At 41.2% G+C, this 14,366-nt stretch overlaps 1 protein-coding gene across 1 annotated transcript in view; it reads left to right on the top strand.

Moving 5' to 3' along the window:
• The window catches only part of LOC139755932 (carbonic anhydrase-related protein 10-like), a 412,551-nt gene that overhangs the window by 348,230 nt on the left and 49,955 nt on the right, over nucleotides 1-14,366 (top strand). Inside the window, exon 7 of the mRNA XM_071674706.1 lies at nucleotides 475-541. Within this exon, the coding sequence (XP_071530807.1) occupies nucleotides 475-541 (67 nt within the window). The remainder of the gene's footprint in view (nucleotides 1-474; nucleotides 542-14,366) is intronic.

Genomic DNA, 14,366 nt, shown 5'->3' with positions numbered 1-14,366 from the left:
GTTTTGTGTTGAAAGATGCAATGAAATTGGAGGCGATAGTCCCCTCTGTAAATAGATCGGAAAAAGCTGGCATATTTAGCTTCCAGTTTGACATAATGTCCAAATTTCCCCAAACAAAGGAGGCCAGGTCATCATCATCCCTTGCAAACAGCAAAGTTTAGAGAAAAGGTGAATGAATAATTTTGCATCATGAGAATACAAGAGGAGAGCAAATAACCATTCAACATTTTCTAGGTATTGTCATATTATGTTTTCCTGGCTTTCAAATAGCTTATATATATATATATATATATATATATATATATATATATATATATATATATATATATATATATATATATATATATATATATATATGTACATAGCACGTATGAGATGGTCATTATAAAGAACTTGTGTTGCCCGTACCGTCTCAGCTCCCACTAAAAGATAACAATATCACTTTAACCCAAATGTTTCTTTTCCTCTCAACAGCTGGGCGACCGAACCTCTCCTGCCTTGGCCACAATGCTTGAGGGTCTTCCCAGCGTCAAATTTGGAGGTAAGTGTTATCAAAAAGGAGTTTATCATCTTAGAAGGCATGGAATCCGATAGGTTTTTCGCTCCCTGTTTGACTAGATGAACTCAAACGAACTGAGTATTGTATGACACCATGTAAAGTATGTTTTCTCCTTTTGGTAGTTTCTAATTTGAGGGTATAGGGAGAAGGAGGAGGAGATGAGGAGGAGTAGGAGGAGGAGGAGGAGGAGGAGGAGGGAGAGACATGAGCTATCTAAACAAATATTTGAGCCGCTTTCACACTCCGCCACTACGGACGGACAAAAGGGAGAACAATATAGTTCTGTTCCCTCTCTCACACACACATGACGAACACCTGACGTTTCGGATCCCATGTCAAAACAAAAAATGATAAAAAAGAAAAGAGTATCTTTCAAAACAAGTGAAGTTCTTTAGTAACTTTTGTTACATTTTCCGATCTTATATTGTGCGGGTTCCAGAGGGGAATAAGGGAAGTGAGTTACATAAGTCATTCGATCACAGAGTTGACAAGGTGTCTTCTCTTTTAACTGATGGGCTGTGTGATCTTTGATCACCTTTTGTTTTGGGTTAAGCCTTCCCTCAGGGTAAAGGGGTTAGGTGTAACATCTTCCCTAAGGGTATAGTGGGTAAGGGTGACGCTCTCCTCAAATGGATAGTGGGTCAAGGCAACGCCTTCCTCAAGGGTACAGAAGGAAAGGGTTATGCCTTCCCTAGTGGTATTTAGGATAAGGGGAGCGCCTCTAAGGGTATAAGTGGGTAAGGGCGACGTCTTCTCAAAGGTTTCAGTAAGGTGGTCAAAAAAATCACTTCACTGTGACCCTACATGTGTCAGTGTACCTGAGTTAACCATTATGATTATCCCTTCACCACCTTAACCAAGTCCTCAGTACGATGAGCATAAGACCTTGAGTATAATAACCATATGATTGCAGAACCAACTCTTAACTCCACTTGATCAAGATGACTTAAAGTCTCCATCGTTTACGTCTCGTCACTTGGAGAGAAGAGGTGGCAGGTGAGGGGATAGTGGTCTATCTGGCCATCGTGTGTGCCTGGGAGGCCCAGCTGTGGTGCTCAGCCGCCCGGGTGACACACACACACTCACCTGTATGGATTTCCTCTTAGCTTCTACACTTGGGTCGCGAGGCGGTGGAGCACACACGAGTGTTCGCTGCCTCTGTTAACACCACTGACTCTCTCTCTCTCTCTCTCTCTCTCTCTCTCTCTCTCTCTCTCTCTCTCTCTCTCTCTCTCTCTCTCTCTCTCTCTCTCTCTCTCTCTCTCTCTCTCTCTCTCTCTCTCTCTCTCTCTCTCTCTCTCTCTCTCTCTCTCTCTCTCTCTCTCGTTCACAAACTGGGTGACTGCCTTCGGCTGGAGTATAGATAAGAATGATAACAAGGCCTTGGTTTGGGCGTTGACTGGCTTGAGCCGCTTTTGCAAAGATAAGAAAATATAAACGAATATATATATATATATATATATATATATATATATATATATATATATATATATATATATATATATATATATATATATATATGCACGTAAGTTGTGAATATATAAAAGACACGAGTCACTCCTGATAAAAGATCGTTTAACATAAAAAATGTTAAAGTATCATAAAATCGGTATATTTACAAAACCATCATGAACGTAGTTACCTATTTTGAATATCCAACTTTATCAACATCGCTGGAATACAGCAGTTGTGCCGGGGGCGTTGAGGCAACACTGGGAGAAATAGAAAGAAAACGAGATAGAAAAAGAAAAGACATAAAGATGAATAGATGCATTTGCAAACTCTATGGAATTAACATTTTCATAGATTTCATCTCCAGTGAGAGGATACCATGCGTTCACCATTGAATAAAACTAGTATGTATATATATATATATATATATATATATATATATATATAATATATATATATATATATATATATATATATATATATATATATATATATATATATATATACATATATACATATGTATATATATATATATATATATATATATATATATATATATATATATATATATATATATATATATATATATATATATATATATATACTGATAAGATTGTGTATAAAATTGTGTATTTCAATTTGATGGAGATTATTATGCTGAGAAATTTGGTATGGCAATGGGTAACCCTCTTTCACCTGTGCTAAGTAATCTTTATATGGAATTTTTTGAAACAAAATCACTAAAGGATATCTTACCTTCTAATGCAATTTGATTAGGTATGTAGATGATGTTCTTTGTGTTTGGCCAACAAATGAAAGTTTACAAATATTTCTCCCCTTACTTAAGAATTTAGTACCTTCCATCAAATTTGCTGTAGAAAATGAAGATAACGGTATGTTATCATTTTTAGATTGCATGATCCATAGACAAGGAAACAAGTTTAAGTTTAGCATATACAGAAAACTCACCAATGTATGCTCATATATCCGTTATTACTCATCTCAACATGACAGACTTAAATCATCATCATTTCAATCTATGTTCCTTAGGGCATTACGTATTTGCAGTCCAGAGTTTATTGATGATGAGTTTGAGAAGATATATTCTATTGGATCTAAGTTAAAGTACCCTAGATCTTTCATTGATGAATCCCTTATGTTAGAAAAGAAATCATTTTATAGAGTTGAGCCCAAACCTCCCATTGACACCAAGAATCATTCAGTTCTCCATTTTGATAATGATCTTACTTTACTTCCCATGTTGCTTCAATCCTTTAATGTAAATGTTGCCTTCAGCAACAATAGTACTATAAAGAATATTTCAAACAGGAGCTCACCAGAAAATTCTCCTGGGTGCATCTATAAAGTGCCATGTAGAAATTGTGATAAATTCTATGTTGAGCAGACTGGTAAGGATCTTACTGTAAGACTTAAGTAACATAGATATAGTATAAGAACGGGACAAGAATCAAATGCCTTGTTTAATCACGTTAAAAACTATGATCATTGTATTGACTGGAGTAATGCCGTGTCAGTTATTATCTCTAACTCCAGTACCACAAGAAATATCATTGAGTCTTCTATTATTGAATACACAGAGAATTATAATCTTGATATTAGTGCTAATCTATACAAATTAGATAACTTCATCGTTGATAAGAATTTATAAACAATTCACCTTCTTGTCCACATAATAAGTTTATGATACGCTCGTTGTCTGTCTTGAACAATCGCATGTTTACCAAATGGCGTCCTAGCTACGTCTCTTCGTTGTATATCAACTGACTGTTATATTTCTCTCTTGTGTCTCCCCTGATGATGTGATTATTACACGAAAGTGCACATGGGAACTTAACGTGTTCATTTTCTCCGTATACTCATAGAAATATACATTTATGTCAGTCTATCCTCATAGCTAGAGAGAATGAGAGAGAGAGAGAGAGAGAGAGAGAGAGAGAGAGAGAGAGAGAGAGAGAGAGAGAGAGAGAGAGAGAGAGGGAGAGAGAGAGAGAGAGAGAGAGAGAATACAAACGTATTTCACGAACTATATAAGACACACGCTTATCATTATAGACGGACAGGTTATGTCACAAGCCTCCCTCACCTCACTAACTCCAGTGTCACCTTCGCTGCAGGACATGAGGCTTGAAAGGAAATGAAAGGATGAAAAAGACGTTGAATAACGCGAACATACAACTCCCCTCTGGTAAGGTAGGCTGTTCTAGTTATCCTTCTTATAACACCGTTACTAAAGGATCTGGGATATCAAGTGGGCTGTAATGTGATCAGTCGAGATCCTTCATGTCTCCTGGTGGCTGTTGTCATCAGAGTACCGTCCAGAGTAAGGCAGTCAGAAATCCCATTGATAGAAATCGGAGGATCCCACAGCTCGCTGTTGTGGTCCCTAGTAACATCAGAAGGTGGTATGATGAGTTTCTCTAAGGGGCTGCAGGAATGGTACCAATAGCTTTTGACAGACTTGGTTATCAATAAAACATCCATGTTAGATAATATGTTAGTCTCTGTACCAGTCTTTTCAAAGTCTGTGTTATTCTTCACGCATTCTTTCTTTCGTTTGATCTTGATACAAATACAGAATTTCTCTCTCTGAAGACGACCTCAAATTCTGATAAGGAAGCAGTAATGTGACAGGGTATTTTTTTTCCCCAAATTTCATAACACACGCGAGTCTGCTGGCCTTTGTTTGTTCCGATTTCTATGCAACATTGTTCTGTACTCCTATAGCTGGATAAGACTATATCACCTTCCCACACATCAGCATGAGGTGACGCTTTCTTGGCCCGAACGATCGTATCTAAGAAATTCATGAAGTCAGAAGGCCATCCCAGTGGCGTCGTAACCCGATGAGGATAACTTGGGAATATATGGCCATGTTTATCTCATCTGTCCCGGGCGGGAAGCACCTTTTTCTTTCGCTTTACGAATGAATAATCATCTTTATGCCGAACATGACATACATTACGACGAAACTGTATTCATTTCTTTATTTAGATTCTGAGGTAGATGCGTTTTTCACTCGTGGATGTGGAATGATTAGCGTATAGACGTCTTTCAGTTTGCTGGTTCGATATGGGCTGGAGAGACTTAAACCCTTCCTTTCGTGGTAAAGTCCTTCAACGAATCCATGAACGTTTATGATGTGTTAAATAAGTGATGAACCTAAAGTCTTCAGACTTATCTTTTCTTATTTCAGTAGAGAGCCTCAGTTGAGAGCTAGATTTTATATAACTCTCCAACTTATTTCTTCTCTTTTCACTTCTTCATCATGCTCATTGCAATCTCGACAACCCTCGGAAACTCCTCTCTTCCTCATTCTCTTTGAGATCCAGAAACTCTCCCTTTCTAGTCAACAGTCAAGAAAGGTGTCATCTTAACTTTGTCTCTAGCTACTTCTCAAACACTGTAGTCTCCTCTGAATTAGTAAATTCTTCATTGGTAAGTCTGTAGACATTTTTGTTTTGTAAAGTGGAGGTTTGTATACCTGTAACCTTTTATGTGTTGGTGATACGAGGGTCTGTGTATCCGTAAACCCTTTTGTGTTGTTTGATACGTGGGTTTGCGTGTCTGTAAACCCTTATGCTTTGGTGGCATGTGGGTTTGTGTATCTATAAACCCTTATGTGTTGGTGATATGTGGGTTTATGTATCTGTAAACCCTTACGTGTTGCTGACTCTTGAATTTATAACCCTTTAAACGCTTTTGTTTTATTAGAATATAGTTTGTGAAGCCCGTAAACTTTCTGTTTTGTTGATATGTGGGTTTGTAAGTACATACACCTCCTTTTTTTTTTTGGAACGCAACAACAGAGCCAATAAATCTGATTGGATATCGTTTGTCCTTGAACTCTCAGATTGTCTCGTTTTCCCTTCATCGAATCACTGAGCTGCTTCCATCTCGTAAAATAGATAAAAAAAAAAACAATTAGAATCTCGATCTGTCAACACACTGTTATACAAATGAACATCAACTTCCTTTTTAATGGGACGTTCTGAATGTACGGTAAGGACTGGATTACAATATTTACTGCAAGGAAGACCTTAGCCTCTGCTTTCCTTCTTCTGGATCATCGTGGCTCACGAGTTCTTATCTCTATGAGTGAGGATGTATGAGAGACAAGAGCCAGATTTTTTTATAGTACGGCACGCCTGCGATGGAAGTTTGAAATACCTTAGGATCAATGATCACCGTGGTTCACGTTTCTTTGGAAACTTCGAGAAAACAACTAAGTTTTGCAGGAGAGGAAACTTCCTTTTGTTGAATGAGATTTAGTTCTCCTTACCATAAGTTAGACGGCTGTATAGAATGACACTGTTACTTACAGTTTTCTTTTTTTATACTTGATCGCTGTTTCCCGTGTTAGCGAGGAAGGGCCAGGAAGAGACGAAGAAAGGCCAGGCACATCCATGCCCGAGCTGTCATGTGTAATGTACCGACATCACTCGCATTCACTTCCCTCGTCACCCCATCTATAAACAAATTGATGGTGACATCACACACTCCTACCGTAGACAGACTCTCACTTGGAACAATTTACTCTTCCTCTCTTCTTACTCGTACACAAGTCTTACACCCTTGATGAAAACTTACCACTCTCTTTTAGCAGCTTTTCTCCCTCACCAAATATTCTTAAGACGTTCCACAAGGCATCTCTATCAACCCCATCATATGCTTTCTCGAGTTCCATAAATGCAGTAAGATTTCCTCTTTTCCGAAAACCTCTACGGATCTTTATCCGCCTCCACAAGTTAGTTATTAGACATCCATTAGCTTTCACTCTCAGCACATTCACATACAAAAGTTTCTCTTTTAAACGCCTATCAATTAGTATGTACTCTAATAATGCCAGCTGACCATCTCTCCAACTCACATACGTTTGTGCATCTATTTAAACCAAGCATTCCCCATCACCCCTCCTTTTTCAGCACACACCTCCAAAGCTGTTCACTATTTCTGTTCATTTTCCTGAAAATTCCATCCCCCCCACCCCCTCAAATGTCACATTACTCACATTCGCATTCAAAGAAACCCATCACTAATGCCCGGTCTCGTGTAACAAAACTGCTGACACACTCACCCAGCTGCTCTCATCGTGATCTTTCTTCTTATGGCCAGGTGCATATGCACTAATAATCGACCATATCTCGCCATCCACTTTCACTTTTACCCAAGTCTAGAATTCCCTTTCTTACACTCTTTCACACACTCTCAAAACTCCTGCTTCAGGAGTAGTGCTGCTCCTTCCTTACTCTTATCCTCTCACCAACCCCTTGACTTTACCACTAAGGCTTCCCAAACTACTCTATCCCTTTACCCTTGAGCTTTGTTCTACGCAGAACCAGAACATCCAGGTTTCTCTCCTCAAACATACTACCTATCTTTCCTCTCTTCTCATCTTGGTTACATCCACACACATTAAGACACCTCAGCCTGAGCTTTCAGGGAGGATAAGCACTTCCTGCCTGGCTCCGTCGTCTGTTCCGTCTTTTAGAAAGTGAAATATATAAAGGAATAGGTTCCAGCCTCCCGCTCCCGCCCCTTTATTCGCCTTCTACGAAATGCAGGAAATATGGAGGTAGAAGCCTTTCTCTCCGACCACAGTTATTGTTTACCGGACTGAGTTCTTATACCGTATTAACGCTAAATCCATTTTTCTTTTTTCAATGCCGAAAAACATAAAAGCATCTTGGCTTCATCCCCCTTTTTCCACAAGCTTCCTACAAGACCCTACTTTCCTCCACCTACCAAAATCTCTCTTCTCTCACCCTTACCCCAGATGCATCTCCTACTCTCCTTTCACTTCTCCTCCTGTCCCTTTCCTTCCCTTCACTTCCCCCGGGTTTGTCTCCGACGTCTGCACCCGGAGAGGCAGGAGCGAGTCTCTGAGCCTAACAAGGGAACACTGCGTCATTACAGACAGTTAATTAGTCTGGATTCTTGAAGGCGAAGACCATCGGTTTCCGTAGACGCAACACCGAATTATTCCCCGTCAATTAGAATCTGGAAATCCGAAAATTGAGACATAATTCGCCAATTCTTGGCAGCAACTAATGAAGTAAACTGGAAATTCTGCTGCATTACTCTGGGATAACGAGTCTCTCGCTCTCGTAATAACTGCCGTAACTTTGGTCGATCATCCGGGGCCAGCCATTAGCGTATTTCGGTGGGGGGTCCCTCCGACCCCGGACCTCCCTTATTGCCAGATGGAACGTCCAGATTCCAGGTCAAACTCCGACCTGGGTCCTTCCCTTATTGCCAGAAGCAACGACCTAGATCCCCAGGTCGACTTCCCTTTATACAAGTGGAAATGTATGTCGCTGCACGTATGTACAGTACGGTGAATGTGAGTGGATGGTATGTTGTGGTACGCTTAAAGAAGAATGTGTCGAGAGGAATATCAAAGTATTTGAATTTGCTTTTTACAGTTACCTACGTGAAAGTATCCTGTTGTACAATATGAGAGAATCAGTTCTACGTTTTTTTTATCTGTATCTAAGGTAGTGGTAACATGTTGGAGTTTACCTCAGGAGAATTTAAGTGTCAAAAGTCTTGTGAGACCCCCATGTCCTCGAGTGTTACGTGCAAGATGGAGAGAGTATGAGTTTGTGGATTGATTGCCAGAAACCCACAGGTATATGAGGCAGAAACAGGGGTTGGCAACCTGGGCCAGGGAGGGGAAATTGAAAGCCATTATATTAATGACACACTGCTGCACCGTCACTAATCCTTCTGATGCTCAGACGGCGTTGGAAAGATGGTTGCTTGCCATCTACTGAGGATATTGGAGTTGAGGAGGGATTCAAAGACTTTTGAAACAGAGATGCCAAAGAAACAGAACGATAGTTAGTGGAGTTAGACGCTCACTTTTCTTAGGTCTGAGATCTGCCAACGAATGCTTCCAACAAGAAGTAAATTTCTGGTTTGTGAACAGAAATGGAACAGACGAGCAAGCACAGGTGCAAATTTGGAGGCACACGCTTTCAGTACACGGGAATGGAAGTCATCAGGACCATAAGCCTTGCACCTGTCCCGAAAGAGAAGCGCTTTTGATATAGTTCGAAAGGAAATTACAGGGAAGAGGCATAGGATTAGCAAGAGGATCATCAGGGGGTGAAGGAATGTTAGAGTCATCCAAGGTGGAGTTAGAGCAAAGGTGAGAACCAGAGTTGTTCTGTATAAAAGCGTCAGAAGGGAAACATTCTTATGGGAAGTTTTATGATGCATATAATGACAGAGTTAGTACATGAAAGTCATTGGCGGTTTGTGGAATAAGATGATCACATTAGAAAGGAAAAAGAAACAGTGACATGGTTTCATTGTGGCAAGACTATGTTCTAATTACTCTGAGTTCGTTCCCCCTCCGCATGATTGACCGATTGCAACAGCGGATTATGATCACTTGCTAAGCTTATACCTCATGTAAAAGTAGATGACATCCATTTCTATTTAGTGGGTGAGGAACGAGCTGTAGGAGGCGGGATGTATCACAGAATGAACGGCTGCTTCGGGGGCCTCCACTCGTACGTCGACGCTTGTATGTGCCTACCGGAGGGGACACACTGTCGGTGTTCCTGAGCTCGATGCGTGAGCCTGGGCTCAAACCTGTCGTCCACGAGGGAAAGGTTAAAGGAAACTAAAGGGAAGGTACTGGAGGCAGGGGGAGCTTCCGGGCCTGTGTGTCAACCTTGGCTGAGGAAGTGGGAGGAAATCTGTCATGTCAAGGAATCTGGCCATATTGATTCCTAGGTAGAAAAGTTCCACTTGTCCACAAGATATACGTACTGATATATGTCCAGTGGCTTTGTCCAGAAGATATATGTCCAGTGGCTTTGTCCAAAAGATATATGTCCAGTGGCTTTGTGCAAAAGATATATGTCCAGTGGCTTTGTGCAAAAGATATATGTCCAGTGGCTTTGTGCAAAAGATATATGTCCAGTGGCTTTGTCCAGAAGATATAAGAACTGAAGATATACATATTGATATATGTCCAGTGGCTTTGTCCAGAAGATATAAAAACTGAAGATATATGTGTTGATATATGTCCAGTGGCTTTGTCCAAAAGATAGAAAAACTGAAGATATATGTGTTGATATATGTCCTCTGGCTTTGTGCAAGTTATAAAAACTGAAGATATATGTGTTGATATATGTCCTCTGGCTTTGTCCAAAAGTATAAAAACTGAAGATATATGCGCTGATATATGTCCAGTGGCTTTGTGCAAAAGATATATGTCTAGTGGCTTTGTCCAGAAGATATATGTCCAGTGGCTTTTTCCAGAAGATATAAAAACTGAAGATATATGTGTTGATATATGTCCAGTGGCTTTGTCCAAAAGATATAAAAACTGAAGATATATGTGTTGATATATGTCCAGTGGCTTTGTCCAAAAGATAGAAAAACTGAAGATATATGTGTTGATATATGTCCTCTGGTTTTGTCCAAAAGATATGAAAACTGAAGGTATATGTGTTGATATATGTCCTCTGGCTTTGTGCAAGTTATAAAAACTGATCCATGTCATGTGGAGGGATTCTTTTTGTCTTAACCTCAACATAGGATGGCTGACTGGCAGACAGTATCATCAGCAAGACTTCTCGACGTGAAGCATCATGTAAACGATTTACTTAACAACATTGTCGGAAAAAAAAAAACGCAATACGAATTTCTCAGCATAATGGATCCACATGCCAGTGGCATGAAATCTAAAATGGGGTTAATATTAAGCCAGAAAAATGAGTCTGGGATTTTTTCCCCCCCTTTTTTCCCCAGCTTCTATTCATCCCGTATCGTTTCAGGGAATTGAAATTTCTGCCTTTTGTGCTTCTTACAAGATTAGGTTCTATGCTGGCCTTCATCTAAAAGGTATATTAGCATGTGAAGTGAGCAACGATAAAAATGAATATATCTATGAATTCAAAGTGAGTTAATCTGACTCATGTATGTGGAAGCACTTCGTGGTTAAAAAGTCTCAGTATGTGAAATGAAAGAAGAAAACTCATATGCTTTTGCTGATTGCTGGACACATATTTTTTTTCTACCTTCTTTCAATAATCTTACGTAATTGACAGCTGAGGATACACAGAGATAAATCGTCGAAATAAACGACCGTCTATATTTCTTAAGAACGTAATTGCCTCATTGTTATACCTTCTTGATTCTGGTGGCTGTTCGTTTGGCTAAGACCAGGCTAAATAAGTGTCCAGGTTTAGATCCTAAGTTCAAGTTTTCGTCTTTCCGGACCTGCGTCTGTTCGCTATTCCACAACATGGGCTATGGGTGAGAGAGAGAGAGAGAGAGAGAGAGAGAGAGAGAGAGAGAGAGAGAGAGAGAGAGAGAGAGAGAGAGAGAGAGAGAGTATCATGTGAGCTGCGTGCTGCCAAGTGATAATCTAAAGGTAGAAAGGAGGTTTATGTGCCTGGAGGGGATTCCAGCGACCCACGTACGTAGGTACGAGGCTGATAAAGAAAGACCAAATGTGGGTCAGAGGGGTAGGTGGTATATGGCAGCCATCATGGTGCTGGATCACAGCCCCATCAACGCTACTCCCCAGACACAGGCGATACAAAAACCTTGGTCGGTGTCCGCTTGCTACCGGCAACACACACACACACACACACGGAAAGGAACGACAAATCTACCCCCTGTATCTGTAGGGGGCTCCGTGTCCTAGAAACCCTCTTCCCATTGTACTTCATTTTCCAAAAGTGGGGGAAACACAGGAAGGAGCCAAGCGATGAGTGCTCCTAGTCGGCTTATGAGGGGGTGTCTGGATGTGAGTGGAAGTAAGCAGGGTGAGGGGTAGGGTGGAGAAGAGGTAAGCTCCAAAAATAAAACCAGGAAGATGATTGATTTTGGAGGTAGAACCTGAGGTACATGTGAGGACAAGAGGAAGTGAAGGGGGTAGCACTTCCCTTGAAGGATTCGTAGAGGGAAGAATTTTGGAAATGTGTTGCAATGCACAAGGAAGTGAGTTTCAGTCCGCTGTGGCTGAGAGAGAGAGTAGATCACGAGAGGCGGGTGACTGCCAGTGGTAACGAGAGGAGTGAGGAAGAGAGGCGAGATTTTTGGGAAGGTATGAGTGAGTGCTTCAGCAATTTTTTCATGTAGGGAATAGAATATTAGTGATCGTTGATTTGAGTCCAAGGGTGGGTGATACAGCAGTTAAGGATATAACCAGAGTGCATGACGCACTCGGTGTGAATGGAAATGTAAACTGTTTGTCGTACCTTGTGCTGAAAAATGGATCGCTGACTGAGAATATACTTGGTGTAGACGTGGTGTATTCATGACGATACGTGGGTAAGTTGGGATGGGGTCCAAGATAGATTATTGCATTATGTACTAATTAGCAGGCTTGCAAAGGAGCACTTAGGAGAACTGTGTGTGAAAAGTCTACAAGAATCACTCACAGTGAGAGCCACAGATAAAAAAAAATAAGAAAAAATCAAATATCTAACTTTTTGTCTCGTGCTATGACTATATCAATTCAAAAATCAATTCTAATCATACTTTCAACTTTATAGATCTCCGAAATGAGAGTTGATAGATATCATAGTTAAAGTAGAGATAGACAGATGGACAGATCAACAGACATGCATTTTTATAACCTGGCAGAATATGCATTATAGTGACGGTTCAGACAACTGTAACTAGAATGCATGATGATACCCATCACCACAATATGTCATCATATATTCCATGCTGTTGTTGTAGCTTACGTTTTGATGTACAGGCAGACACATCATGACAGATGCTGAGTCTTATACATAATGATGGGATTTGGTATGATAGATTCCCTTACTCATATCTGTCTCTCTCTCGCATTCCCTTAATTATTTCTCTCTCTGTATCGTTACCCCTGCGTCTTTCCTACCATCATAAAGCGTGGGATTAATCATGATCATTTAGGGGGGGTTTGGGGGGGGTGATTAATAGCTCATGTTACATGAGGAGTTTTCTGAAATTGCATACGTGCATCACTATATATGTTAGTGACGATCTTGGCAAACTGTCTTACTGAAAAGATAAACACTCCATAATATAATCAGTCACTATGATTCATTTTTCACTTGACGTGCTCTCTCTCTCTCTCTCTCTCTCTCTCTCTCTCTCTCTCTCTCTCTCTCTCTCTCTCTCTCTCTCTCTCTCTCTCTCTCTCTCTCTCTCTCTCTCTCTCTCTCTCTCTCTCTCTCTCTCTCTCTCTCTCTCTCTCTCTCTCTCTCTCTCTCTCTCTCTCTCTCTCTCTCTCTCTCTCTCTCTCTCTCTCTCTCTCTCTCTCTCTCTCTCTCTCTCTCTCTCTCTCTCTCTCTCTCTCTCTCTCTCTCTCTCTCTCTCTCTCTCTCTCTCTCTCTCTCTCTCTCTCTCTCTCTCTCTCTCTCTCTCTCTCTCTCTCTCTCTCTCTCTCTCTCTCTCTCTCTCTCTCTCTCTCTCTCTCTCTCTCTCTCTCTCTCTCTCTCTCTCTCTCTCTCTCTCTCTCTCTCTCTCTCTCTCTCTCTCTCTCTCTCTCTCTCTCTCTCTCTCTCTCTCTCTCTCTCTCTCTCTCTCTCTCTCTCTCTCTCTCTCTCTCTCTCTCTCTCTCTCTCTCTCTCTCTCTCTCTCTCTCTCTCTCTCTCGCTTCATAAACTTCTAAACAGGTAGGTAATCCTTTGCCTTCTTCCTCTTCTTCCACTTCTACTATGACTAGTCTCCTTCTCTCCAACACTCACTCCTCTACTTCCTCCTTCTCTCCTTCCCTCCAACACTCACTTTTCTACTTTCGCCTTCTCTTTTTCTCTCCAACACTCACCCCTCTACTTTCGCCTTCTCTCCTTCTCTCCAACACTCACCCCTCTACTTCCGCCTTCTCTCCAACACTCGCCCCTCTACTTTCGCCTTCTCTCCTTCTCTCCAACACTCACCCCTCTACTTCCTCCTTCTCTCCAACACTCACCCCTCTACTTCCATCTTCTCTCCAACACTCACTGCTGTGCTCTCCTCCTCCCGACACCCAGGGCGGCAGGAGAGGGCCAAGAGCGACTCATCTGCAGGAGTTATATATATGCACATGACCGTGAAATAGCTCCAGGCCGGCGAGGGGGCCCCCATGATGGCCGCTGGCGCGCGCCTGCTGCCTCCCACCCGACGCAGATTGTGTACGGCTGGGAACAGAGGTGGCCCCCGGCCTCCCTGGTAATCTCTTCTTATTGCCCTTTTGGACTTTCCTTTGTTTTCTTTTTTGCTGTTGTGGAGCGTATGATATTTGACTTTTGGTCGGATTTTGTTATCTATTTCCCTTATATCTACCGAGTCATCGTATTTCTAGGCGTGCCCTCTTCATCTAGTTTTTTTTTCTTTTTTG

This window comes from Panulirus ornatus, chromosome 20, assembly GCF_036320965.1.
Source record: "Panulirus ornatus isolate Po-2019 chromosome 20, ASM3632096v1, whole genome shotgun sequence".
Taxonomy (NCBI): Eukaryota; Metazoa; Arthropoda; class Malacostraca; order Decapoda; family Palinuridae; genus Panulirus; species Panulirus ornatus.
Note: the sequence above shows the minus strand (reverse complement) of the source record. Positions and strands in the feature narration are given on the sequence as shown.